Source organism: Acomys russatus, chromosome 16 (assembly GCF_903995435.1).
Source record: "Acomys russatus chromosome 16, mAcoRus1.1, whole genome shotgun sequence".
Taxonomy (NCBI): domain Eukaryota; kingdom Metazoa; phylum Chordata; class Mammalia; order Rodentia; family Muridae; genus Acomys; species Acomys russatus.
In genome coordinates this window covers 15029761-15055429 of record NC_067152.1, presented here as the reverse complement: position 1 = coordinate 15055429, position 25669 = coordinate 15029761, and the positions used below count along the sequence as shown (strand labels likewise).

At 48.6% G+C, this 25669-nt stretch overlaps 1 protein-coding gene across 1 annotated transcript; it reads right to left on the bottom strand.

The window, feature by feature from the left end:
* Nucleotides 1-17899: 17899 nt before the first annotated feature.
* Mrps23 (mitochondrial ribosomal protein S23) lies at nt 17900-25370 on the bottom strand. Its single transcript, XM_051158254.1, has 5 exons — nt 25216-25370; nt 24386-24556; nt 18902-18979; nt 18432-18558; nt 17900-18034 (listed from the first exon to the last, which is right to left on the bottom strand). Exons 1-5 carry the CDS (start codon nt 25257-25259, stop codon nt 17921-17923), a joined length of 534 nt encoding a protein of 177 aa, XP_051014211.1. The 5' UTR covers nt 25260-25370; the 3' UTR covers nt 17900-17920.
* Nucleotides 25371-25669: the final 299 nt, after the last annotated feature.

The following is a 25669-nucleotide window of genomic DNA, read 5'->3' as shown; positions in this document are numbered from 1 at the left end:
CATCTCTGCCTGCTTCCATGCCAAAAGACCAACAAGCCTCTCACTCTTTCCCTGTGGATGGAATTATATTTTAATTTCATTTTTTTTAATGACTTATTTTTATTTCTTGTGCATTCATGATTTTGCCTGTGTGTATGTCTGGGTGAAGGGGCTGGATCGCCTAAAAACTGAAGCTCCAGGCAGTTGTGAGCTGCCATGTGGGACCTCTGCAAGAGTAGCCAGTGCTCTTAACCTCTGAGCCATATTTTCTAATTCAAAGTTTTAAAAATGTATTTTAGAATAGATAAAAGTGTGGTCTTGGTAGACTGCAGCAAGTTCTGTTACTACCGTAGACTGTATTTTGGCATCCCGCTGTAATCCACTTCAAAGAGACTGCCAGCGTTGCCAGGGCTCAGACTAGGAAAGTACTCCACGGCAGGTTGGGGCTGTAGCACAGCCAGCCGCGCCTCCTGGACAGCGAGACTCTGGAGGTTACATGGGACTAGAGCCGTCTGTGAAAGGGGTCCCCACATGGCGCTTTCAACAAGCCCAATAGAGGGCCATTATAGATGCCTGGGGCTCTCAACCAAGGCATGCCATCTGCAGGAAGAACCACATACCGGAAAAGCCACTACCAGAATGCAACTGGGCACTGGTAGAAATGAAGTGAGTAATGACAAATGACCAGCTAGAGTGTCCCATCATGGACTAAGCTCTGTCTGATCCACTGAACCACGGGGCAGCCAAGCCTAGCCAAAACCAGCTGTCAGATGAACATGGGACCGTCAGGGTCAGTACAAGGAGGCTGCAAGAATGGTGGCCCTGACTCCCACATCACACGGTGGTGGTGCCCCTGGCTTTCCTCCTTGGGTTCCTACTCGTGTAACCCGAGGGAGCCTTCTGGGCAGTTGATGGAGGAGGAAAGAGGCCAAGCTAAGTACGTTGATAGGCCATCATCATGTGAGTGTGAGCCAAGGCTACAGGCATTTCACTGAAGACAGCCAACACTCCTGGCTCTCAGACGGCTCAACTGGCCCATTTCTCACATTCCTGGTCCCAGTTCCAATGAACAACATCCAAGACCTGAGAGGAACTAGCACCAGACATCCATACTGTCAAAAATGAGAGTGTGGACCATCCTTCCTGATAAACCACTCAGGCCAGCAGAGATACTGGCTGGGACAAGATGACCCTGGCAGTGGGAAAAAGACTTAAAATGAGCAACAGTGGAGCCGTGGGGTCAAATGTGTCATCAGGGTCTGTGGTTTCTCCCACTAATCCAGGAAACAAAACTAATTACCACCCTAGAGGTACTGCCAAAGAGAGTACACACTCACTGTGAGAATAAGAAAGTCTGGGCAGCTAGAAGGGTGGGCCGCCATGGCTACAGCTCATCCACTTCTGTTCAAGGTGCCCATACTCAGCCCTCCACTGCTGCGAATATGAGTTTCTGATGGCTCAAATATTCATCCCTCAGTGGATTGGTTTTGTTGTTGTTTGGTTAGTTGGTTTTCTTTTCTTTTTTGTTCGTTTTTTTGTTTTTTGACACAGGGTTTCTCTGTGTTGCCTTGACTATCTTGGACTCGCTCTGTAGACCAGGCTGACCTCAAACTCACAGTGATCCGCCTGCCTCCCGAGTGCTGGGATTAAAGGCATGTGCCACCACACCCAGCCCCAGTTTTGTTTTTCAAGACAGGGTTTCTCTGTGTAGCCTTGGCTGTCCTGGACTAGCTCTGTAGACCAGGCTGGCCTCAAACTCACAGTGATCTGCCTGCCTCTGGCTCCCGAGTGCTGGGATTACAGGTGTGCGCCACCACCGCCCGTCTTTCATCCCTTAGTAGATATTACTTAGACAACTCTGAAGGGCCATACCAGCTCGAGAGCTCCCTGTGGGGTCAGTTGAAGACTCCAAGTACACTGTAGACGACATCGCCTCCACAGGGTCCTGCCTTCCTGACCCACCTTCCGTGTGTATCTCCTGACAACGCTTCTACCTCATGTACTGCCTGTAGCTCTCCAGCTCAGGGCCTTTTCCCAGGGAACTCAACATCAGACATCTCCCAAACTCAAGTCAAAAACCCAAAGGATGCTGACTTGGTCCCTTGACTCGAGGGAGCCTTGCAGTGGCCATCCGTGTGTCAGGCAGCTGAGCCTTACATGTTATTCCTAGCCTGCCCCCTCCTATGTCAGATCGTGAAAGTTACCCAGCAACAGGAAAAGGCAGCCTACCTTACCCTTCACTGGTCAGAGATAGTCATGTGCCCGCCTTCTTTCTCGCCCTCAAAACCACATGACTGGGGAGAACATTAGACAATTATAATAAAGCCTTTGTAAAACAAGGGCAAATCCAGGAACAGGGGCCTCTTCAAGGGAGCTGGTCCTTCCAAAGTGAACAGGAGAGGGCTCCTAGCACTCATGAGGTCTGGGTTGGTGGTATGCAGGAGTATTTTAGCAAATGACAGGAAAAATGGGGAGAACGGGGTGACTGAGTGACAGACATCGCAATCTGTAATCTGGACATCTTTAATAAATTTTACGATGCAGGATTATCCATCTTATCCTACCGAGATTTCTATCCTTCACAAGGAGATGGCCTTGATTTTAGAGGCCAGACTAAGCAAGCAGTTTCTTTATCAGAAGCCTCACTGTAAATGCCCATAGGATGCAGCACCAGTCAGTCCCCCGGAGTTGGCTTTTTTTTTTTTTTTCATTTTTTTGCATTTTGTTTAGTGGGGGTTTTGTGTGTGTGTGTGTGTGTGTGTGTGTGTGTGTGTGTGTGTGTGTGTACGTGTACATATGCATGTGGGAACTCACATGTCATAGCATACATGTAGAGGTCAGATGACCTTGTGGAAGTCCGTTCCGTCCTTCTACCACGTAGGTCTCTGGGATCAAATCTAGGTTGCCAGACATCACAGCAAGTGCCTTTGCCTACTAAGCCATCTTTCTGACCAACTACAAACAGGAACTGTCACTCTGCCTAATCCTAACTTTGAAAACAAGCCAAATACAAATACAAATGCCATTTTCACCTGGATGAAGTCATGCTGTCCCAAGAGGCTACAGCCACAATGACATGTGTTGGCAGAATGTTAAGTTCTTTTTTGTTGTTGTTGTTGTTGTTTGTTTTGTTTTGTTTTGCTCGTTTTGAGACAGGGTTTCTCTGTGTAACAGCTCTAGCTGTCCTGAAACTCACTCTGTAGACCAGACTGGCCTCAAACTCACAGAGATCTACCTGCCTCTGCCTCCTAAATACTGGGATCAAAGGCGTGTGCCGCCATCACCAGGCTGAATGTTAAGCTCTTATGTAAGTATTTTGCCTGCAAGTATGCCTGTGAACCGCCTTCGTGCCTGATGCCTGCCAAGGCTAGAGGAGGGTGTCAGATCCCCTGGAACTGGAGTTACAGATGGTTGTGAGCCACCATGTGGGTACCAGAAACCAAACCTGGGTCCACTGAGCCATCCCTACAGCCCCTCTTCTCCAAAAATAAGCAAGCAAACAAAAACTCTGTGTGCACACGTGTGTGTGCATTTGTGTATATGAGTGTGAGTTTACACAAGCTTTAGCAAGCATGCAGAGGTCACAGGACAACCTTGGTAGAGGTTGTCTCCACATTGAAGACACAGTCCCTTCTTGTTTGCTCTTGTATGTGCCAGGTTGGCTGGTCCTGGAACTTGTAGGAATTCTCCTTTCTCCATCTCCCATCTCATCATGACAGCATCGGGATTACCGGCTAATACACCCCAGCTTTATGAAGGTTCTGGGGATCTGTGACTCTAAAACACACACACACACACACATACACACCAGAGTTCACGTGTCCCATGAACTCCTGATCCTCCTACTGCCACCTCCTAATTGCTAGGATTACAGCTATGTGCCCCCATGCCCATACAGGGCCAGGAATGAGAGCCAGGGTTTTCTGCATGCTGGGCAAGCATTCTATCGACTGAGGTGACTCCAGCCCAAAATGCTAGGTTCTTAATGCCCAGGCGCTCTTGAGCCTCACAGCCCCTCAAAGCAGGAACAGTGCTGGACCACCCCAAGTTGGATGAGCCAAGTGAAGCATGCGGAAGGGGCCTTCCCAAGATTACAAAATGTTAGAACCCCAGCCTGACCTGTCCAGTGTAGTCTGTGTCCTTGCAGGGTGAGACAGTACATGCCTATAACCTCAGCACTGAAGAGACTGAGGCAGGAGGATCAATATGAATTTGAGGCCAGCATGGGCTGTAGCTTCTAGTGAATTTCAGAATATCCCATAATGTGGGACCCTTTCTAAAAATAAAATTTAAAAAACAAGTCACACATAGCAGATCATGCCTATAATCTTAGTACTTGGGACATAAAGACAAGATTATCATGAATTCAAGGCCAACCTCAGCTACATAGTGACTTCAAGGATAGCCTGAGCTACACGAGACTTTGTCTCAAAAATAAGTAAAGAGGTGCTGGAGAGATAAAAGCACTTGCTGCCCTTCCAGAGGATGGGAGCTTGCCTATAACTACAGCTCCAGGGATATAACACCCTTTTCTGGTCCATGGGCACCCACACAGATATGCACATAGGCATAAATAAATCATATAGTAAATATTTTAAAATAATAATATTTAATATTTAATAAGATTAAATAATATTTAAATAATAAAAAACTTAGTTCTAAAAAAGTTCATAAATAATAACACAGCTTTTGTTTTTGGTTTTTTGAGACAGGGTCTCTCTGTTACGCTTGGCTGTCCTAGACTCACATTGTAGACCAGGCTTGCCTCAAACTCACAGCAATCCACCTGCCTCTGCCTCCCAAGTGCTGGGATTAAAGGCCTGCACCACCACACCCGGCCATTGTTTTTGGTTTTTGGAGACAGGGTTTCTCTGTGTAGCCTTGGCTCTCCTAGACTCACTTCAGTTTTTGTTTTTTCTTTGGTTTTTCGAGACAGGGTTTCTCTGTGTAGCCCTGGCTCTCCTGGACTCGCTTTGTAGACCAGGCTGGCCTCGAACTCACAGCGATCCACCTGCCTCTGCGTCCCGAGTGCTGGGATTAAAGGCGTGGGCCACCACGCCCGGCAATAACACACTTCCTAACTATGCTGTCAAGCTGTAACAATGACTAGGCTAAAATCAGAGGCCTTCGTAGGTACTTAGTACCTAGAGTTCGACAGCGTGTCTTAAAACAAAGTGAAGGTCCCAGGCTGCCCTCTTTCTTTAATCCCTGCACTCTGGAGGCAGAGGCAAAAGGAGCTCTGTGGATTCAGGCCAGCCTGTGGTCTACATAGTGAGAGACCCTGTTTCTAAAAAGTATCACTTTTTCTAAGATTTTTGTTGTTGGGACAAATTCTCGTGTACCCTGAACTGTCCTGGAAACTCTCCACGTAGCCAAGGATGAACCAGAACTGCAGGTCCTCCTCGCTTGAGGTCAGAGTCCCAGGTATGGATCATGCCACGCTGGGAAGGGCACCGGGGCCTTGGGCGTGCTAGACAAACACTCTGCCGACTGAGCCACACCCCCAGCCCTGAGACACGTCTTTCAGGTGCTTGCTGAGGTCTGTGTGTGGGTCAGAGCGCTGCTCCTTTAAGGGCCTCAGAGCAAGTAGAGTTTCAGATGAGGAGAAAGCAGCTGGGAACCATCCACAGCATACAACACTCAGGCTCGGGCACCGCCGAGCAGCTGTCTCACTTAGGCCTTAAGGCCAGCTCTGGGCTGATTTCGTTGTCTGGAAACCGAGAATAACAGTAGCAAGCCTGTGTCTCCCACTATGGCGGCGTCAACTCAATTAGATTCAACAGTATCTGGAAAGCTTTGAGCATAACGTTAGGTGCATGACAGCACCCTAAGACACAGATGTCCTCAGGTGTGCAGGGAAGCCCCGTCCCCACACATGCCCCCCAGATGGAGTTGACTGCCTACGATTCACAGCCCCGGGTAGGGTGGATCCGATGAGTCATCTGATTCCAATGGTTATCTTGAAGGCCTGGAAGGCGGGCCTCTTGGATTTTAGATGTGGCAAGGGCTCAGAGACAAGCCCCCCTCCCTGCCCCACACCCCCATCCCGCATCCCACCCCCACCCCACACCCCCTATCTCCAACAGGAAGCAGCCCTGCAGCCAAACGGCAAGTTGTGCTGTTGCGATTACAGCAGACGGCTGTTTGAAAACAAGCAGAAGTTCCCTCCGGAAGCCCAATTATATTTTTACATCGGGAATCAAAATGCTGGCGCGGGAGACTTTAGCCTATCCGTCACGAACCTTTTATCCTGTAATTAAGCCAGCTCTGCCGCTGAGTTTGTTCTTCCCTGAATGACACCACCCTTTGAGCCAGCCCGCGTGTCGAGAGACGCCTTCAGTCCAGTGATCTATCACACCAATACATCACTGCGGTGGGCTGCCTCCTTGGTGATTTATCCACAACACATCATCAGAGTGAGGCACACTCATAATATATTGCTCAATAAGTCTGCGGCGGCCAAGGGAGGAAGCGACGGGCAGCGGCCCACTCCGTGTCCTGGCATGGCTGCTGTCAGAGTGTGGGCCCACACTAGGCTCTCCCTTCCTAAACCAATGTTTATACAGGCAGGAGGTCTCTCTGTCAAGGGGCTTTTAAAATTTGAAAAATCATGAGCCAGGCCAGGAAGGCCCCTCCTGTCTAGTGGGGTTTTCCTAAGCCTGTTATGTCTATACTTTCTAAAGGCTTACTGTATAGGAGGCCAAAGCCACTCACTGCATGGCCTGACCTTAAAGGGTGTCATCAACTCTGCAGTCCATGCCAAGGGTCCCCCACCACCACCACCTGGCACTGTGAAAACTACAGCCTGGGCCATCCAACAGGAATGCCCTTAGTTAAAATCACAGAGGGTGGGGACGAGAGAGGTCAGGAAAACGCAGGTGACACCAGCATGAGGGTCTGAGTTTGACCATCCACATAGCCAGGTAACAAGCTAGGCATGGTGGCACATGCTTACCATCCCCCTCTAGAAAGGTGGAGATTGGGAGGGGGGCGGGGATCCCTGGAACTCACTGGCAAACCAGCCTAGCCTAGTCAGTGAGCCTCAGGTTAAGTGAGAAGCCGAGTTTCAAAAATAAGGCAAGCAGCTCCTGAAGAATGACAGCCAAGGTTGACATCCACCACACATACACACACACACACACACACACACACACACACACACACACACACACACACACAGAGAGAGAGAGATACAAGCACAGACACATACACAAAGACATAGATACACAGGCACTAACACAGACATACACACACAGGGACTCACACTTAAAATTGTTTAAAAAAACACTTATATGGACTGGGCACAGTAACACACACCTGTTAACTCAGCACTCAGGGAGGCAGAGGCAGGAGGATCTCTGTGAGTTCAAGGCCAGCCTGGTCTATAAAGCGAGTCCAGGACAGCCAGGGCTACACAGAGAAACCTTATCTCAAAACAAAACAAAACAAAAACATTTATTTAGTGTGCGTTGGTGTACATTGGAGGTCAGAGGACAAGTTGCAGGAATCAGTTCTTTCCTGTTACGGTGTGGGTCCCAGAGTCAAGCTCCTTATCCAACTTGGTGTTGAGGACCTTTACCCCCTGAGTCATATCACCAGAATACACCCCCCAAATTACTTGAAACAGAAACTGTGGCTTGAGGCTGCCTCACTTGGATCAAGGGGTTGTATAGCGATTTTGTTTAATGGGGCTTCTGTAAGCCTGACTAAGACGGTATGCAGAGACCTGCTAGCCTATAGAAAGCACTCTGACAAGCTGCAGAGGTGGTACAGTGGGTAGAACACTGGCCTTGCATACCAGAGGACCTGGGTTTGAGCCTCAGCACCACACCAGGGTTGGTACTGTGCAGTGCCTGTCTTAATTCTGAGGGCCTCAAAGTTTCCAGGCTCACAGCGGGGGTGGCAGGAGCCTCTCCGTCTTGTGTTCTTCCTTCCAAGGAGCCTTGCTGAATTTTTATTTGTTTATCTGCTTCTTTGTTCAAAAGAAAAAGGGGAGAAGGTGGAGAAATGGCTGTTAACAGAAATACATAATATATGATGAAAACGAAGACATTGGGGACATCAGAGTAAAGGGCGCGAAAGATTTAACAAGATTTAAGCAAAAGACGCATAGAAAGCGAGTGGAGATGGGCGAGGACCCCAGGTCCTCACATCCTCTGCAGCCATGAGAACTAATTGCCTTGCTGCTCAGCCCAGCAATCCCACTAAAGAGGTGTGTCCTGGCACAGAGGAATTCCTCCTGGTAAACACACAAAGAAACAGGCACAGTAATGGTCCTTGCAGCATCCAAGACAAAGCAACCCCAACACCAAGAAGGACTACATATGGGACAAGGGTCAATCACTTTAAAATAAGATGTATTTTATTTATTTTTAAGATTTATTTGGAGCCGGGCGTGGTGGCGCACGCCTTTAATCCCAGCACTCGGGAGGCAGAGGCAGGCGGATTGCTGTGAGTTCAAGACCAGCCTGGTCTACAAAGTGAGTCCAGGATGGCCAAGGCTACACAGAGAAACCCTGTCTTGAAAAACCAAAAAAAAAAAAAAAAAAAAAAAAAAAAGATTTATTTGGGCTGGGCGGTGATGGCGCACGCCTTTAATCCCAGCACTTGGGAGGCAGAGGCAGGTGGATCTCTGTGAGTTCCAGGCCAGCCTGGTCTACAACGTGAGTCTAGGACAGCCAAGGCTACACAGAGAAACTCTGTCTCGGAAAAAAAAAGATTTATTTGTTGTATATTTTATGTACATGGGTGTTTTGTCTGTTGTACCAAAAGAGGTTATAAGATCCCATGAAAATTACATGAGACTATAGTTATGGATGGTTGGAGAGTTGCCGTGTGAGTGCTGGGATCTTAGGAAGAGCAGCCAGTGTTTTTAACCACTGAGCCATCTCTCCAGCTCCTGTTTGTTTGTTTGTTTATGACTGGGTCTCTCTATGTTGCTCTAACTATCCTGGAACTTGCCAGGTAGACTAGGCTGGTTTCAAACTCACAGAGATCCAGCTGCCTCAGCCTTCCAAGCACTGGTTTTAAAGGGGTGCACCACCACACCGGGCTTAAGGTTTATTTTCACCTCTGTTTGTGTGTGTGTGTGTGTGTGTGTGTGTGTGTGTGTGTATGAATGCCATGTCTGGGCCTGTGCCAGAGGAGGCCAGAAGAGGGCACCAGATCCCCCAGAGCTGGAGTTGCAGGCAGTTGTGAGAAGGCCAACGTGGGTGAAGGGGACTGAACTGGAAACCCTTAGAACAGCAAGCAAGGGCTTTTAATCACTGCTCCGTGGGCCACCGCTCAGGTCCTGGAAAAAAAAAAAGGAACGATAAACATCAAGTCCAGGAAGAAATTACAAGGTTATAAGACCAAGAATTTGTGCAGAGAGGGCTGAAGAGATGGCTCGGAGGGTAAGAGCACTGGCTGTTCTTCCAAAGATCCTGAGTTCAATTCCCGGCAACCACATCATGACTCACAACCATCTATAATGAGGTCTGATGCCCTCTTCTGGCATGCAGGCAAAACACTGTATACATAATAAATAAATAAATAAATAAATAAATATTTTCAAAAAGAATTTACATAGAAACACTTTGTTTTTGTTTGGTTGGTTTTTTTGAGACAGGGTTTCCCTGTGTAGCCTTGGCTGTCCTGGACTCACTTTGTAGACCAGACTGGCCTCGAACACACACAGATCTGCCTGCTTCTGTCTCCTGAGTGCTGGGATTAAAGGTGTGCCCCACCACACTCGCCTGAAACACTTTGTTTGAATTGGATAAGCTTAGTCATTTCAAAGGAGAAGCAGCATGCAGCCAGACCTAGTGGTTGTACCTTATGTATTCTTTGCTCTTTCTGTATGCTTGAGGGTACTATACCAGAGTTATGCCCAAATGTACGCTTAACTAAATTTAGCAGCCAAAGCTAACTGGGAAACTAAGAACATATTTACCAAACCCATGAAAATAAATCTTTCCCCTTGTTCAGAAACAGCACCGGTTTTCCTTGAACTAAGATGTGACAAGACATTCTCTCATGGGCCTCTGTGAAAGAAAAGATGGATAGTGACATTTCCTCAGGATACAAAAATAGTCTGCAGAGCAGGAGCATGCCCCAGTATCCTGAAATGCTGTCCACAGGCTCAGCATTCACAGAGGAGTCAGCATGAGACATCCTCAGAGCAACGGGCCTTCCTGAGGCATGGGGGAGGCAGGCAGACCCCGACACCTTCCTAGGGGTAGGAGACAAGCCAACCCTAGGTAAGACTCTCCTCAAACTCCTGGCCCTGGTGACAGTGGACACTCCACCAAGGCCCTGCACAGAACACAGCAGCTAGGCTGGCAGCTACAGCCCTGGCACTGAAGACATCTACTCTGTGTGTATGTGTGGTGTCTAGGCTGCCAGGATGGAGAGGCTACAAGGCCACTTGCCTAACTCAGCAGAGCCCAGGAAGGCTGGTTCAAAGCCCCAGGGGTCTCCTAAGGAGGCAGTTAACATTCAAGAGATAGCATGGGAGTGTCTCAGTGTTTAAACCAAGCATGGTGAGAGGGTCTGAGCAGCCAGCCTCTCCTGCCAAATTCTTCTGAATGTTCCCAGCCAGCCATCAGCTTCAGACGCATGCTGTTCTGCATTGGACCCTGCGCCCTCATAGTCTGGGGTAATTCTTTTTCTTTGCATCTTTTTTGGGTTTTTTTGTTTGTTTGTTTGTTTGGTTTTGGTTTTTCAAGACAGGGTTTCTCTGTGTAACAGCCCTGGCTGTCCTGGAAATCTCTTTTTAGACCAGGCTGGCCTCGAACTCACAGAGATCTGCCTGCCTCTGTCTCCCGAGCGCTGGAATTAAAGGTGTGCGCCACCACGCCCGACTCCTTTTCTTTGCATCTTTATTTCTGCAGCTTTGGAAAGCTTGGGCGTTTGCAAAGTTTGACTGCAGCCAGCAACTAGCGCTGCTTTGGTACTTCAAAATGAACTCGGCATTAATCTTGTCATCTCCGTGGTCGGGATGGAGAGCCATCCATTTGTTGTTCATTCACTTGACACATTCGAGTATCTGTTAGGTTCCAAATTCTGTGCTAGGGCTGGATGTGGCTCAAAATGGCTAAGTGACAATGCTCAAAGCCATGAGTGTCCGGATTTGAGCCCAGCTATTTTGATTGGACAACAGAGGAAAGAAGTCAGAGTCTTCTCCTGTCACCCCTCCTGAGTGTGCACAGCAAAGGAAGGAGGAGGGATGAGGAGGACCAACAGAAGACACAGAGGAAAGCCACTGACACTGGTGCAGGCCAGGCAGGAGAGAGCATTCCGGTGATTCCAGCCCTTGGAAAGTGGAAGCAGGAGATATTGGCCTGGTCTACTGTTTTCTCTCTCTCTCTCTCTCCCTCCCTCCCTCCCTCCCTCTTCTTCTCCCTGCCTTATCAGAAGTAACTAAATAAAAACAAGTTTGTTGCCGGGCGGTAGTGGCGCACGCCTTTAATCCCAGCACTCAGGAGGCAGAGGCAGGCGGATCGCTGTGAGTTCGAGGCCAGCCTGGTCTACAAAGCAAGTCCAGGATAGTCAAGGCTACACAGAGAAACCCTGTCTCAAAAACACACACACACACACACACACACACACACACACACACACAAAACCACACACAAAACAGATTTGTTATTGTTTTTTAATGAAGCCTGCCACTATTGGGTAAATTCCAAGAGTAGACATCCTCCTAAAATATTTTTTGTTTTTGCTTTTGTTTTTTTGTTTTGTTTTGTTTCACTTTAAAAAATGTGTATTTATGCCGGGCAGTGGTGGCACATGCCTTTACTCCCAGCACTCCAGAGGCAGAAGAGCTCTACGAATTCAAGGCCAGCCTGGTCTACAGAAAGAGTTCCAGGACAGCCAGGGTTAAACATAGAGACCCTGTCTCAAAAAAGAAAAGTATATATATGCCAAGTATGGGCACCAGGGCTACATACTTAGACCCTTGTCTTTTTGTTTGTTTTCAGAAGAGAGGTTTTCTCTGTGTAGCCCTGGCTGTCCTGGAACTAGCTCTGTAGACCAGGTTGACCTCAAACTCAGAGATCTGCCTGCCTCTGCTTCCTTTAGTGCCAGGACTAAAGGCATGCACTACCACCAGCTGGCTGAGACCTTAGTCTTAAAAAACAAACAAACAAAAGAAGTGGTTACTCTTTTTTTTTTTTTAAACAAACAAACAAAAGAAGTGGTTACTCTTTTTTTTTTTTTAAACAAACAAACAAAAGAAGTGGTTACTCTTTTTTTTTTTTTTTTAAGTGGTAACTCTTTCGAGAGAGTAGGTGCTTAAACAAAGGGCTGGTGGGAGCTTCGAGATTCCGTGCTGTCTCCTCTGTGCCTTGCTCTAATATACACTCCTCCCCACCCGTCCTAGGCACAGAGGGTCAAGACTACGGCCAAGACCTCGGCTTCTGCAGCCCTCTGATCCACAACTCGATGAGGTGGGCGCTGGAATGCCGTCTTATGGATTAGGAAATTGAGGTTTGTGGGTCACTGGCTCCCCTCACTCCTCCGGGCGGGGCTTTTCCATTGCTCCTCACTGCCTGCCCCTTCCTCTACATGAACTTTGCAGATGTGTCATTGAGTGAAGAAGGTTAGAAAACAGTGCTCTGGGCAGTCTCCAGGGGCCCGGGATAGTTAGTGCCCTCCTCTCCTGCTCTTTTTACAGTGCAAGGAGATGTGCGCCGGCTCCCCTATACACAGACAGCCGCAGGCCTCTGTCATGTGTCCCGTGGCCGGTTGCCTTCCATCTCTACTCCATTCCAATAGCACCCCAGGACCTCAGCTTCCTAAATCTCAGCCCGAACGTGATTTCACAAGGACACTTCCCAACCTTGAAAGACACGGTACCCGGAGGCAAGGAAATAAAATGATCGTTCTAGTTGAACAGCATGAGAGCGCAGCGCCATCTAGTGGTGCTGCAGCCGACTGCTCCCGGGCGGTGACATTTTCAGACAATCAATATCTCATTATTAACCATAATCACAACCTGATGTTTACTTTTGGAGAAGTGTTCTGGCAAGGGACGCACATGCACTTTTCTGCATGATTCCGAGGCCTGCAATCCTAAATGCCACAATGACTATTAAACAGTGTCCTGCCAGTAAGCAAACAGGAGGAAGCCAAGATTGACGGTCTATCTTTTTTTCATCTAAGCTGCTCACCAAAAACAAAGCATCCGTTGAAGCCAGTGACCTTTCACTAACTGCTGGAAGGCAAATGCTTGATAAATAATAAATGGACCCCTACTTGTTGTTGCTTGGAACCATCTTTTAATTAAAAGAACTGAGCAGGAAGAAGGTCAGGTGACTGGTGCTTAAGTTTGAGCGCAGGAAAAGCGTCAATCAAGGGTAAAATTAAGCTTGAAATGCAATGTGATTGTCAGCCTAACGATACAACAACAGCAACAAAAACTCCCTCTGCAGTCTCCTGGTGGAAGGAAGCAATGGTAGTTGATGGTGACACGTTCAGGGGACGTGACACTCTACTCTGTCTTCTTTACCCTTCCCTAGCAACCTTCTCACTGTGCCTCAGCAGTAGCCACTTGCCGGGCTGCATCTCCACAGAAACTGCTCTGGAGCTAGGCTCATCCAATCAGAGACCAGCATGCCACACTGAGTACTACCCTAGGAGTGACATGGAAACCGTTTCCTGTCTTTTCCACAGGAGGGCAACTGCCCTTCCTCTGCCAGCCAAGGTGACCTCCACCAACTGGCTCACTGAAAACGGCCTGGCAGCCCGCAGCTCACCCAGCAGTGAGGCTGGGACCCCAAGAGCACAGTGAGGGAAGAAAATGAGAGCGCCCACTTCCCTGCCCCACCCTCACTTTACGGAGCTCTGCGCTGCCTGAGGCAGGGCAGCCCCCCTCCACTCTCAGGGCCACATTGTGTCAAATGCCCTCTCTCCTAGACAGATTCTGGAAAACTGCCAACCCAATTCAGCTTCCTGTCAGGCTTGGCCACAGCCAGATCTGAAGAGAACAGATCCCAGTGACTTCAAGGGGACCACATCTGGATCCTCTGGGGCTAGCCAGGAGCCAATGGTAGCTCAGAGAAAACTTTATCATCCTGCTTTAATGGCTGTAGTTTGGGTTTGTGTGTGTGTGTGTGTGTGTGTGTGTGTGTAAGACCTGGCTAAGCCAGGCATAGCAGCACACGCCTGTAATCTCAGCACTCAGGAGGCAGAGGCAGGGGGACTGCTGTGGGTTCAAGGCCAGCCTGGTCTACAAAGTGAGTCCAGGACAGCCAAGACTACACAGAGAAACCCTGTCTGGGGGTGGGGGGAGACCACATTGGCTCAAACTTGCAGTAATCTTCCTGCCTCAGCCCCCTAAATGATGGGATTACAGATATGCGCTAGGTGCAGACACGTGTGTGCATATGTGTGTGGAGGTGAGGGCAGCCTCAGGTGTCTTTCTCAGGCACTGGCCACTTCATTGGCCAGCAAGCTCCAGGGCTACGCCCATGTCTCCCTCCCGCCCCAGCAGAGATTACAAGTGTGTATTACCATAACCAGTTTTGCTTTTTTTTTTTTTTTTTTAAATCATGGGTCATGGAGTGTGAACTCAGGATCTTATACTTGCAAGGCAAGCTATTTACCAACTTGGCTGTCTCCTCAGCTCCTGACTTAGTGTTAGGGTCTTCCTTCCTATCCCCCTGGCCAGATCCCACACCCTGTGTCTGTGCCCTGCCACTGCCACCATTAACTCATCCACTCTCCTGCATCTGCATCTTATTCCTTTGCTAGTGACTTTATCCATTTCATAAATACCTGCATCCTATGGCCCTGCCACTTGGGCATTGAGATATAACCTCCGCCTATTAAAGCCCTATTCCCTGAGAGTGCCAATTCCTTCCCTTCTGGCTCGCTCTCCATAACACTGCCAGTCTCATGACCACTAACATTTGTAGTTGGGACTAGCGAGCTCCTCTCCCCTCCCTCTTCCCTTCCCTCCTTCTCTTCCCCCTCCCCTCCCTCCCAAGGCCTGGGCAAGCCTTCTGTTGACCTGATGCTTTTTTCACTACACGCTCCCCTGCTCATTTTCCTACCCTACTGAACTCCTCCATGTGGCTGCCAAAGCTATCACAATCTGATCCCACCCTGTCTGTCCAAACCTTTTTCCCATCACGCCTCAAAATACCCATCCCATCCCCTCGACAAAACCAGTAAGCCTCTCACTCACCATCTCAACTCACCTCACACCACCAACGGGAAGTCGAGGCAAACCTTGCCCTTATGTTGTCAGCTGGTGACGGCGATGGGCACAAGGTGATACTGGCACAAATGGGGCCATCCAAAAGGACCCAGCTCTTCAGGCTCGTCTTCTGCAGACTTCACTGGAGCTGAGACACCTGCCTTCAGCCTCAGCCGGCTGAGGCCTCGGGAGGGCCTGCTCCTGAAGAGAGCTGTTCAATGCTTCAGTGGCTGCAAAGCGAAAACGTCTCTCCTTGTTTGTGTTTAATAGGAAAGGAATGCTTGTAGCTGACTGAAGGCCACAGAAAGTTTGCTGGGGGCAAGGGGGGGGGGGAGGCAGGCAGTCAGCTCAGCACACAAACCATAGTGAAGAACTGAGTGCAGTCCCTGTGGGGCTCAGCAAGAAGTTGACACTCAATCAGAACCAAACCATTTCCAAGCTGAGCCACCATTTGAAATTTGAAACCACTGAGACTGAGGAGAGTGTCCAGCACAGAACCTTCCAGGTTCCTACATGCAGTATTCCAAGACTAATGCAAAGAGAACCCCACCCCCACCCCAGGAATCTCCACCATGCTTCCTTTTGTGTGAGTGTGGATGTACATACACGTGTGGAGGCTGAGTCAGCCTTAGGTGTCATTCCTCAGGTGGCACCCACCTTGTGAGGGTTTTTTTTTTGGGGGGGGGCGTTAAAGATAGGGTTTCTCTGTGTAGACTCAGACAGAACTCAATTTGTAGACCAAGCTGGCCTTGAACTCAGAGCTCCACCTATGTCTGCCTCCCAGTGTACTAGGATTAAAGGTGTGTGCCACTGCACCGGGCGCACCTTGTTTTTTGTTTTTGTTTCTTTGAGTCAGTTCTGTAATTTGGCCTGGCGATCACCAAGGAGGCTAGGCTGGCTGGCTAGCCAGACCCCAGAGGCCCACCAATCTGTTTCCTGACATTAGGACTGCACGAGCGGGCTGGCCTCTACTTTTCACTGGGATTCTGGGCATCACGGGAGCAAGAGAGCTGGCTCTGCCCATCACCAGCTGTAGCACTGAGAACTGGCCCCGCACCTCACCTGAGCAGCAAAGTAGAGCTGACCCTGATGGTGGTGGCTGCAAATAGCTCAGCCCTGAGGGCATGAGTTTGGGAGAGATGACCCTGGTGATAGAGGAAGCTGTAACATGTCACAGTGCCCACATTATACCCTTAGTCCACATTTCTTTGCTTACAAATGTTCGTTGCAATGAATTATTGATCTTGGCTAGAGGCATCTGGCTTCGGCTACACTATCAATGTTGGCTCCCCATCAAGACTCCTCTCAGGTATCCTGTTGTTGCCCTGTGTCACGGAGACCCTGCAGCTTTGGATCTGCAGGACTGGCTCCTTCACATGCTCTGGCAGTTCATAGATGGGGTAGACATTGGTGTGGGCCAACTCAAAGCTGTGGATCTAGGCATGGGTGGTAGCCGAGCTGGTCAGCCCACCAGCTATCCCACACCCACACCACCAGGGTTAGCTCGCCAGCACTGCCCTGGCCAGCTCACCCAATGCAGGTAGCCAGCAAGGGGTGGGGCCAGTTCTCCAGCTCTTATGCCCTTGGGGCCAGTCCACCCACACCACCAGAGTTAGCTCTACCATGCTGCCCAGTCAAGGCAGAGCCTATTCTTCAGAGTGCTGCAGCTAGTGAGGGACAGAGCCAGCTCTCCCACTCTCACATCCTTGGGGCTGGCTCACTTGCAACCCCAGGGCCAGCTCTCTCCAAAGTCTAGGCAGATATTTGGGACCCAATTGGTATCTAACGTCTCTGAATGAATGAGATTTGCTTCTCCATCTGAAAGTGAGATCCTCAACTGTGAGGACCCATAAAGCAGTAGCAATGCTGGACGCTTCGGGCGACACAGCAGAGAGATGCTTCAGCGGGAGGACTCAATCACCTTCACCTGTCGCTCACATGCCAGGAGGTGGAGAGGCTGCGGACTCTGTCCTTCAGTCCAAAACAAAGGAACGGCTAAAGCGGCTTTTGACTGCTGGATGTAAACTACCACCCACGAATACAAGAGCTACATCATAAAAGGATATCTCATTTATTTAGAAAAGCGCAGCATAATGACGCAGTACCAGGGAGACAAAATGTCTGTAAAGAAGGCCATCTGAATCAGTTGCCCCCACCACCCATCATCCTGGAAACCCAGTGACTAATAAGCACATCAGTCTTTAGCTAGGGGTGATCATGGAGTCATTCGCCAGACATTTTCTAAGCAGCCTCTGAGCTGTAAGCCCATGCTAGTCATCTCCAACACACCTAACCCAGGACAATCAAGTGATGGATTTGGTCTTCGCCCACAGCAGACAGGTCCTGGGTCTTCCTGCAGCAGTAGCTGCTGGGCCTCTGCTGGGCTTCTCCAGCTGCAGCTGGTAGCTCTATCGCCTGCAGACGGAAACACTTGGCCGAGAGACCACACCGTGTGGGCAAGTGGAATTCTGAGGGATCCAGATGAGAAACGCAGCAAGTTCAGATGCGAGTCAGCCCACAGACAGCATGAGGCACCTTTAAAGGCTTCCTAGTGTTATTTGCAGTTTCAAAGTAAATTTACTTTGTAAAGCATTGGAGAACCCTTTATTTAACCATGTCTTGAAATAAAAGTTCACAAAACTGTTGCTTTCAAACCACAGTACTGGCATTTATAACCCAGAAACAGGAACTAAGAGAAGACAGAGGTGCAGAGATCATCAGAGTCCAAACAGCTTAGTCCAGCCACAGCGGGCCTCAGGGAGGGGAGAGGGCCGTCTTTGGCTCCTGCTGCGCCTGCGCCTGCTGCTCCTGGGCATCTTCCTCCTGGGGCTGGTTTCCTTCTGATGAAGCTTGGGGTCTTACATTGACCTGTTAGGATTTGCAGGGAATGTAACTCCATTCATCTTGCTCACAAGACCAGAAACCGGCATGTCTCTCACATGTTGTCAGCATGTGATCAGACACACTCTGCACTGGGAAGCATTTAGCACTGACATCTCAAGTCAAATTCTCTTATGACATACAGCAAATGCACATAATATCCAAAGAACCACACTCTCAAGGGCACAACAGCAACTCCCTTGCTCCAAGCAGTGGCCACAGAAGCCCAGTTCATTCAATACAACAGTATTTGACCTGGATCTATCTGTGTGTGTGTGTGTGTGTGTGTGTGTGTGTGTGTGTGTGTGTGTGTGTTGTGTAGGCCCGCATGCTATGCTGAGCTACATCCCCGGCCCAATAGCAGCTTTGACAATTAGGTACTCACAGTCCTTGCTTCTCTTACTCGTCTTAAAATGACACCTTCTGCCAACAAAGCCTTCCCCGTTTCCACAAACAACTTCTCTTCATCTGTTTCTCCGAGGTTCTGCAGCTCCATGTATTTCTCCACAAACCTGGAATTCCAAGCAGCCAGTCCTAAGCCTATGTTGGGGCTGTAGAGACATCTGCTACACAGTACCAAGCAAGTCCCAAAGAGAAGTGCCTAGAGGATACCCTTCCTGAAGGAGCACCCCTCCTGAAGGAGCACCCTTCCTGAAGGAGCACCCCTCCTGAAGGAGCACCCTTCCTGAAGGAGCACCCCTCCTGAAGGAGCACCCTTCCTGAAGGAGCACCCTTCCTGAAGGAGCAACCCTTCTGAAGGAGCATCCTTCCTAAAGGAGAGCTCCACAGAACTCCTCTGAGTGACAGCTGAACCCTCAGGGGGAGCTTGATTATTAAGGCCTGGGAAATGCTTACCGCTGACAGGTAGACTTGAAGTTTGGGTTGAACAGATCAAAAGCTTTGTGACCAGATCCATAGGCTGAAAAGAATTTCCTAGAAAATACAGAAATTATATTAATCTCCAATCATAGGCTATGGAAACTGGGGCAGACGCCAGACAGAAGAAGTGCCAGGCCCTGAGGCGTTACGGAGCCTAAGCCAAAGGACAATGCCTACATCAAGAGCAACAAAGGAAACTCGGTGAGAATCAACACTCCCCCCCACCTCCCCATATCCCCCCTCAGAGAGCAGCAACCAGATTCCTGTGTCACCACACTCAGAGATACCCCACCAACAGGTAACTCTAGATCTGTCATTCCGTGTAGTTGAGTTTTTTTCAAGTCCCCAGATGTACTCTTTAACTCAAAGGATTATCCATTTCCTTTTCTTTTAAATTGAGGAAGAGTCTGGGTATCAAAAACATTAATCCTCACTGGGCCTTTGAGGTGGCTCAGTACGTAAAGGCACTTGCCACCAAACCTACAACCTGGATTTGATCCTAGAACCCGCAGGGTGAGAGGACTCCTATTAAGCTGCCCTCTGACTCCTACATGTATGTTGTAACATGTACTCATACATGAACAGACATGCACATCCCCACTTTAATAAACTACAGTAAAAGAATTTAACCCAGCTAGGCAGTGGTGGCATTGCACACCTTTAATCCCAGCATTTGGGAGGCAGAGGTAGGCGGATCTCTGTGAGTTCGAGGCCAGCCTGGTCTACAGAGTGAGTTCTAGGACAGCCAAGGCTACACAGAGAGACCCTGTGTCGAAAAACCAAAAAAAAAGGATAGAGAGATGGCTTAGAGGTTAAGAGCACTGTCTGTTCTTCCAAAGATCCTGAGTTCAATTCCCAGAAACCACATGGTGGCTCACAACCATCCTATAAAGAGATCTGGTGCCCTCTTCTGGTGTACAGGCACACATGCAGACAGAATACTTACTGTACAAATAATAAATAAATCTTAAAAAAACAAAAACAAGTTGGGAATTTAGATCAGTGGTAGAGTGCCTGCCTAGCACGCACAAGGCCCTGAGTTCGGTCCTCAGCTCTGGAGGAAAAAAAAGAAAGAAAGAAAAAAAAACAAAACCAAAAAATTAACAACCCTTAATGTACCAGTGACATTTAGTACAGCCATACAACCAGTGACAGTACAATCACTGACATAACTATGCAGCTGTTGTGACAACTACAATGACAATGCAGTACAACCAGTCATATAACTGTCACCTCATCAGTTCTAAAACAGTTTGAAATTACTTCTATTTACTTTAGTGTGTAGGTATGTGCATGTCACAACACATGAGTGGAGGGCAGAGGACAACTCTAGGGAGCTGTGGATTGTGGGGCTTGAACTCAGGTCATCACGCTTGGCACTGAGCCACCTTGCTGGCCCTCCAAAACATTCTGACCATCCCCCACAGAGCCCAGTACTGTTAAGCACGCACACCCCTCAGTCTGTAGCTTGTGTTTTTTAGAGATTATCTCAAATCAGTGTAGAGACTATTTCTAGTCCTTTGCCATCCAGACTGTTGCAGAAACACCTGTGCTTCCTGGTGTATTATACAAGTAAGTCCATGGAATAAATCCACAAAAATGATATTACAAGGTCAAGGTATGTGCTTATTTATCTGGAAAAAAAAAAAACTAAAAACAAACAAAAAAAAAAAACCCTCAAAAACAAAAAACCTTCCAAACTGCCCAAGTGCTTCTCACAGCGGCTGTGACAAAATGACACTCAAGTAAATTTTACAATATACAAGTTCCTATATTCTTACATTTCATAACCCTTGCCAAACTGGTAAACTAGAAATTACAATTAATTATAGTTTTATCACCACTTATCAACCTGCCCCCCCAAAAAGGAAAAATAAAGCCATTAGGCGTCTTTTTTGTCTGAAAGCAAACTGGGTCCCTTCTCTGTAACTCTTCACATTCTCTGCCCATTTCCCTTGTAGTCGCGGCTTTGACCGAAAACTTCCTATGTGGAACTGCAGGGCGTAAAGGTAGATGTGGGAGCCTGGGGAGCGCATCAGGCCACACGTACAGCCCTGGTGCCCTCAAGGAAAGACAGAAGGTGTGCCTCCTCTCTGCTCTCTTCCAGTGAGGACAGAGCAACAGGACAGCACTCTCAGAGGTGGGACGATATCTCCATGTTCAAAGCTAGCTTGGTCTACACAGGGAGTGCCACCCAGGAGTCATAGTGAGTCTCAAAACAAAACCAGCAGTAAGGTCGCAGCGGCTCACTGGCTGAGCGCTTGCCAGGTATGTATGAGAACCTGAGCTCAGCTCTCAGCAGAGCAGAGCACAAAGCGGAGATGTAGGAGTGAGCAAGTACAGGCATCAAAGCCAGAATGTTTAGAAATGTTTGGAAAGTCTCAGAGAGCAAGAACACACTTGTTCTGCCACCGAGTGCTATGGAGAACAGAGTATGGGAGCCCATGGCTGTAATCCCAGCGCAATGGAGGCCAAAGTAAGAAGCTGCACAAAACTGAGATCCCCTTGGCCTCCACTGCAGCAAACCTGTCTCAAAAAAACACAACATCAAAAAACCAGTTCAATCTTGACCTCTCCAGCCTCCCTTTTCGGTATCTTCACGGCTAGCCTAGTGGTTTTATCCAGTCACTAAGCCATTTACATCACCTCAACGGAGGGTTATGACCACCTTACAGGCATGAACTGGCCTAGACACTGATCTTATGGCAATGAGTAGGCCAGCACATGGTCCACGGTAGGTCTGCTGTTTCTTTGCTTGTTTTGAGTGGGGTATCAGAAAGATAAAACTAGAGACTGAAGAACCTAAGGCCTCATGCATGCTACATAAGCGCTCTACCACTGAGATATAACCTTTGTTTATATAAAACCAAGTTTCACTAAGTAGCCCAGGCTGACCTCAAACTCTCACTCCACCTGCCTCACCTGCCAGGTGCTAGGACGACATGTGTGAGCCATCATGCCCACCTAGAGTGCGACATCTGAATTTGTCTTTACTCTTTAAAAGAAAAAGAAGTTTTAAAGACATCAGAAGCCCATTTCCCAGCATTATTTAGGTTAGAAGGAGTGGAAAGCAAATTAAAGGTTTTTATTGTTTCAACAACACCTGATTAGCACTTTGAAAGTAACTGAAAAAAGGCAGGCCTGGGACCAGCAAGATGGCTCCTCGGTGAGTAAAAAGTGCTTGCCCCCAAGCCTGATAACATGAGCTCAAACCTTAGAACTCCCATGGTAAAAAGAAAAAAAAAAACAACTCCCACAAATCGTTCTCTGATCCCACATACATGTCCACAAACAACTGCACAAGTGCACACATATAGACGCACAAAATAAATACATGTAATAAATTATAAAACATAGCAGCAGCAGCAGCAACAACAACAACAAAACCCAGACGCAGTATCACACACTTGGAATCCCAGAAGGCAGGAGGTAAAGGCAGAAGCGCTAGAAGTTCAAGAATATCCGGGTTAGAAATAAGTATGTAGGTGGCTGGAGAAATGTCTCAGCAGTTAAGAGCTCTGGCTGTTCTTCCAGAGGACCTGGGTACAGTTCCCAGCAACCACATGGCAGCTCACAACTGTCTGTAACTCCAGCTGCAGGGAATCTGGCACCTTCACACAAACATACATACAGGCAAAACACCAATAGACAGACAGACAGACAGACAGACAGACAGCTATAACTGAATTTGCTGAAAAAGATCTTCCCACTCTAAGAATAAAGGCAATTAGGCCAGCAAAAAGAAAAACTGGTTATATGCCTTAGTGCCTGACACGTATAGAACGATGTTTGACAGAAGGCACAGCAGAGAACTTGTAAAATGAAATCAACAACTTCTATAGGCTAAGAAAAACATTATGGGGCTGGAAAGACGGCTCAGCAGTTAAGAGCACTTACTGCTCTTGCAGAGGACCTGAGCACCTGCAGGTCCCAGCACCCAGGGCAGCAGCATCACAGCTGCCCTTTACTTCAGCTTCAGAGTGTCTGACAGCCTCTTCTGGCCTCCAGCAGTGAACACATGTGGTACACAGATAAATGTGCAGGCAAAACTCTCATACACGTAAAAATTTAAAAACTGCAAGACCTCTGGCCTCTAGAGGGCGCCTGCACTCACACGCACGCACCAACAAAAACACAAGTTATTAAAAATAACAAAATATTTTAAGCAGCATCTTCCTTCACTTTTGCAACTCTGATATACTAGTATTTTGTCTTTTTTTTTTTTTTTTTTTGGTTTTTCGAGACAGGGTTTCTCTGTGTAGCCTTGGCTGTCCTGGACTCACTTTATAGACCAGGCTGGCCTTGAACTCACAGCGATCCGCCTGCCTCTGCCTCCCGAGTGCTGGGATTAAAGGCGTGCGCCACCACGTCCGGCTGTATTTTGTCTTAAGATGATTACAGGAACGACATTTTCAAAGTGACACAGCTAAGTTCCAGAAGCTGCCTTCAAACCACTACCTCAAAAGACGGTGGTGGGCAACCTGTTCTTTCACCCCTGTGCTATCCTTTTGCTTCTGAGTTTTCTACAATAAATGTGCACTAATACGCCAGGCCATGGCCTGGAGAGATGGCTCAGAGGTTAAGAGCGCCACTTACTCTTCCAAAGGTCCTGAGTTCAATTCCCAGCAAGCACATGGTGGCTCACAACCATGTATAATAAGATTTGGTGGCCTCTTTTGTCATGCAAGTGTACATGCAGGCAGAACACTGTATACATAATAAATACGACAGGCCAGAGGCAGAGGCAGAAAGGTCAAGACCTTGTCTCAAGAGGAAAAGGAAGAGATGCTAAAGAAATAAAGTATACAAGCGCTTTCCTTCAGATTTCTAGTCACGATTATTTTAAGTGCTCTGATTTTTTTTTTTTTTCAAGACAGGGTTTCTCTGTGTAGCCTTGGCTGTTCTGGACTCGCTTTGTTACCAGGCTGACCTCAAACTCACAGAGATCCACCTGCCTCTGCCTCCCCCGTGCTGGGATTACAGGTGTGTGCAGCCTCGTCTGGCTAAGTGCTCTGAATTTCTAAGCATCCTTCCCAGAGTGGCTTCACATCCACAGACCATAGTAGATTTCCGAAAGTCGAATTTGATAGCCAGGTGTGATTTCCCAGATCTGCCACCCTCACGGTAGCCACAGGCAGTTAGCCTCCTTAAATCAGGCAGTTCTCTTTTATAAAACAGGCAATGATACCAGTCTATGAGCTGGTGTCCATCAAGGGTTTACGCATCATAGTAACCCACACAGCACAGACCGCCAGTAAACACACAACTTTAGCTGCAATGTTCTGTCAGTCTGGGGCTCCGGATTCCACTTGTTAGAATGAAATGCCATTATATTACTGGCTATGCAAGACCAACTCCAAAGAGCAAGGCCCCGACCAGGCTTGTTAGCAGACTTCTACACAAACCTTCCTTTCTGAAGGTCTGTTGCATCCTGCTCACTACAGAAGATAAGACACTTACGCTCGAATCTGATCCTCATGGTAAAAGATGTCCTGGATAGAAGCTTTGGCTTTGCCATATCGCAAACGGTGCCTTTGGAAGACAGGTTCTCTCAGAGGTGGGAAGGCCTTATATATGTCAAACCACAGTGGTTTCTCCTTCAACACACCGGCCCGCATCAGATCCCGCGTCCTGAGAGAGGGAACGGAGCCAAGGTCAGTCGGTTCCAACTGCCTGCCCAAGTCCCTGAATCAACTTAATGCAGACAAAAGCAGCGTGGTACAGGTGAGCTGAGAAGGACCTCCTACCTCAAGGAGGCATGGCCAATTCCTACAGCAACCTAGCAAGACCCAAGTGTTAAGTCCTGTTGGTTAGGCCTCCTATAGCCTAGGCTAGCCTTAAATTTAACATGTAAATGACCTTGAGTTTAGTAGCACCCTGCACTTCTCCCAGTGCTGGGATAAGAGCGTGTCCACTCGGGCTTTTTGTTTTGACAACAGTCTGCTTATTGACTGGTCTGAACTTCTTTACGTTGCCAGGCTGGCATGCGGAGATTTAGGCGCGTGTCCCACGCCCGCCCACCCATGGTTCCATAGTGGAAACGCAAAGACTGTCCAGCCAGGCCCTTCAGCCTCTTTTTTATTCTAGAAGTCTCCCCCGAAGTAGAATGGCGGACACATCTAACAGATCAGAAATCCAAAGGGACGTAGACAAACACACCGATTCCGAGCCAGGAAGAAGCACTTAGGGCCTCACCTGGCTCGAACACACACTACAGCGTCCCCTGAGGCCACGCCAAGAGGGTCGTGACCCGCTAAGAACCCGGCCCACGCCCAATTCGGAGCACGCACCGGGAGAACACGCTCCCCACCGTTTCCAGCCGGCTCCCCGCCATAGCCACCTAGGACAGAAAGCCGCTACCTGCTACCGGAAGCGGAAGCGGCAACAAGCAAGCGAAGGGCGAACAAGTCGCTGGCCGAGCCGAGGATTACAGTCCCGCCTGAAAGCAGTCCAGAGGGCGGAGCCAGACAGAAGCAAACGATAGGCTAAGCCGTAGCGCCCCGTCGGTGTAGGATGCTCAGACAGGAGCAATCGGTACCCGAGCTGAAAAGGCGGGAGTGCGCCAAAGCCACGCGGGACTAGTAAACGACCCGTCCACGGGAAAGATTGAGTGTGGCGCTTGCTTTTTCTTCTGACTTTAGGAATCTTCCTCCTTTTCGGCAGGTCTGGCAGTGTGCAGGGAATGCAGTGTGGGGCTTGCGGGGATGAGGCACATCTTACAGTCTGGAGCAGCCAGCCAGTGTG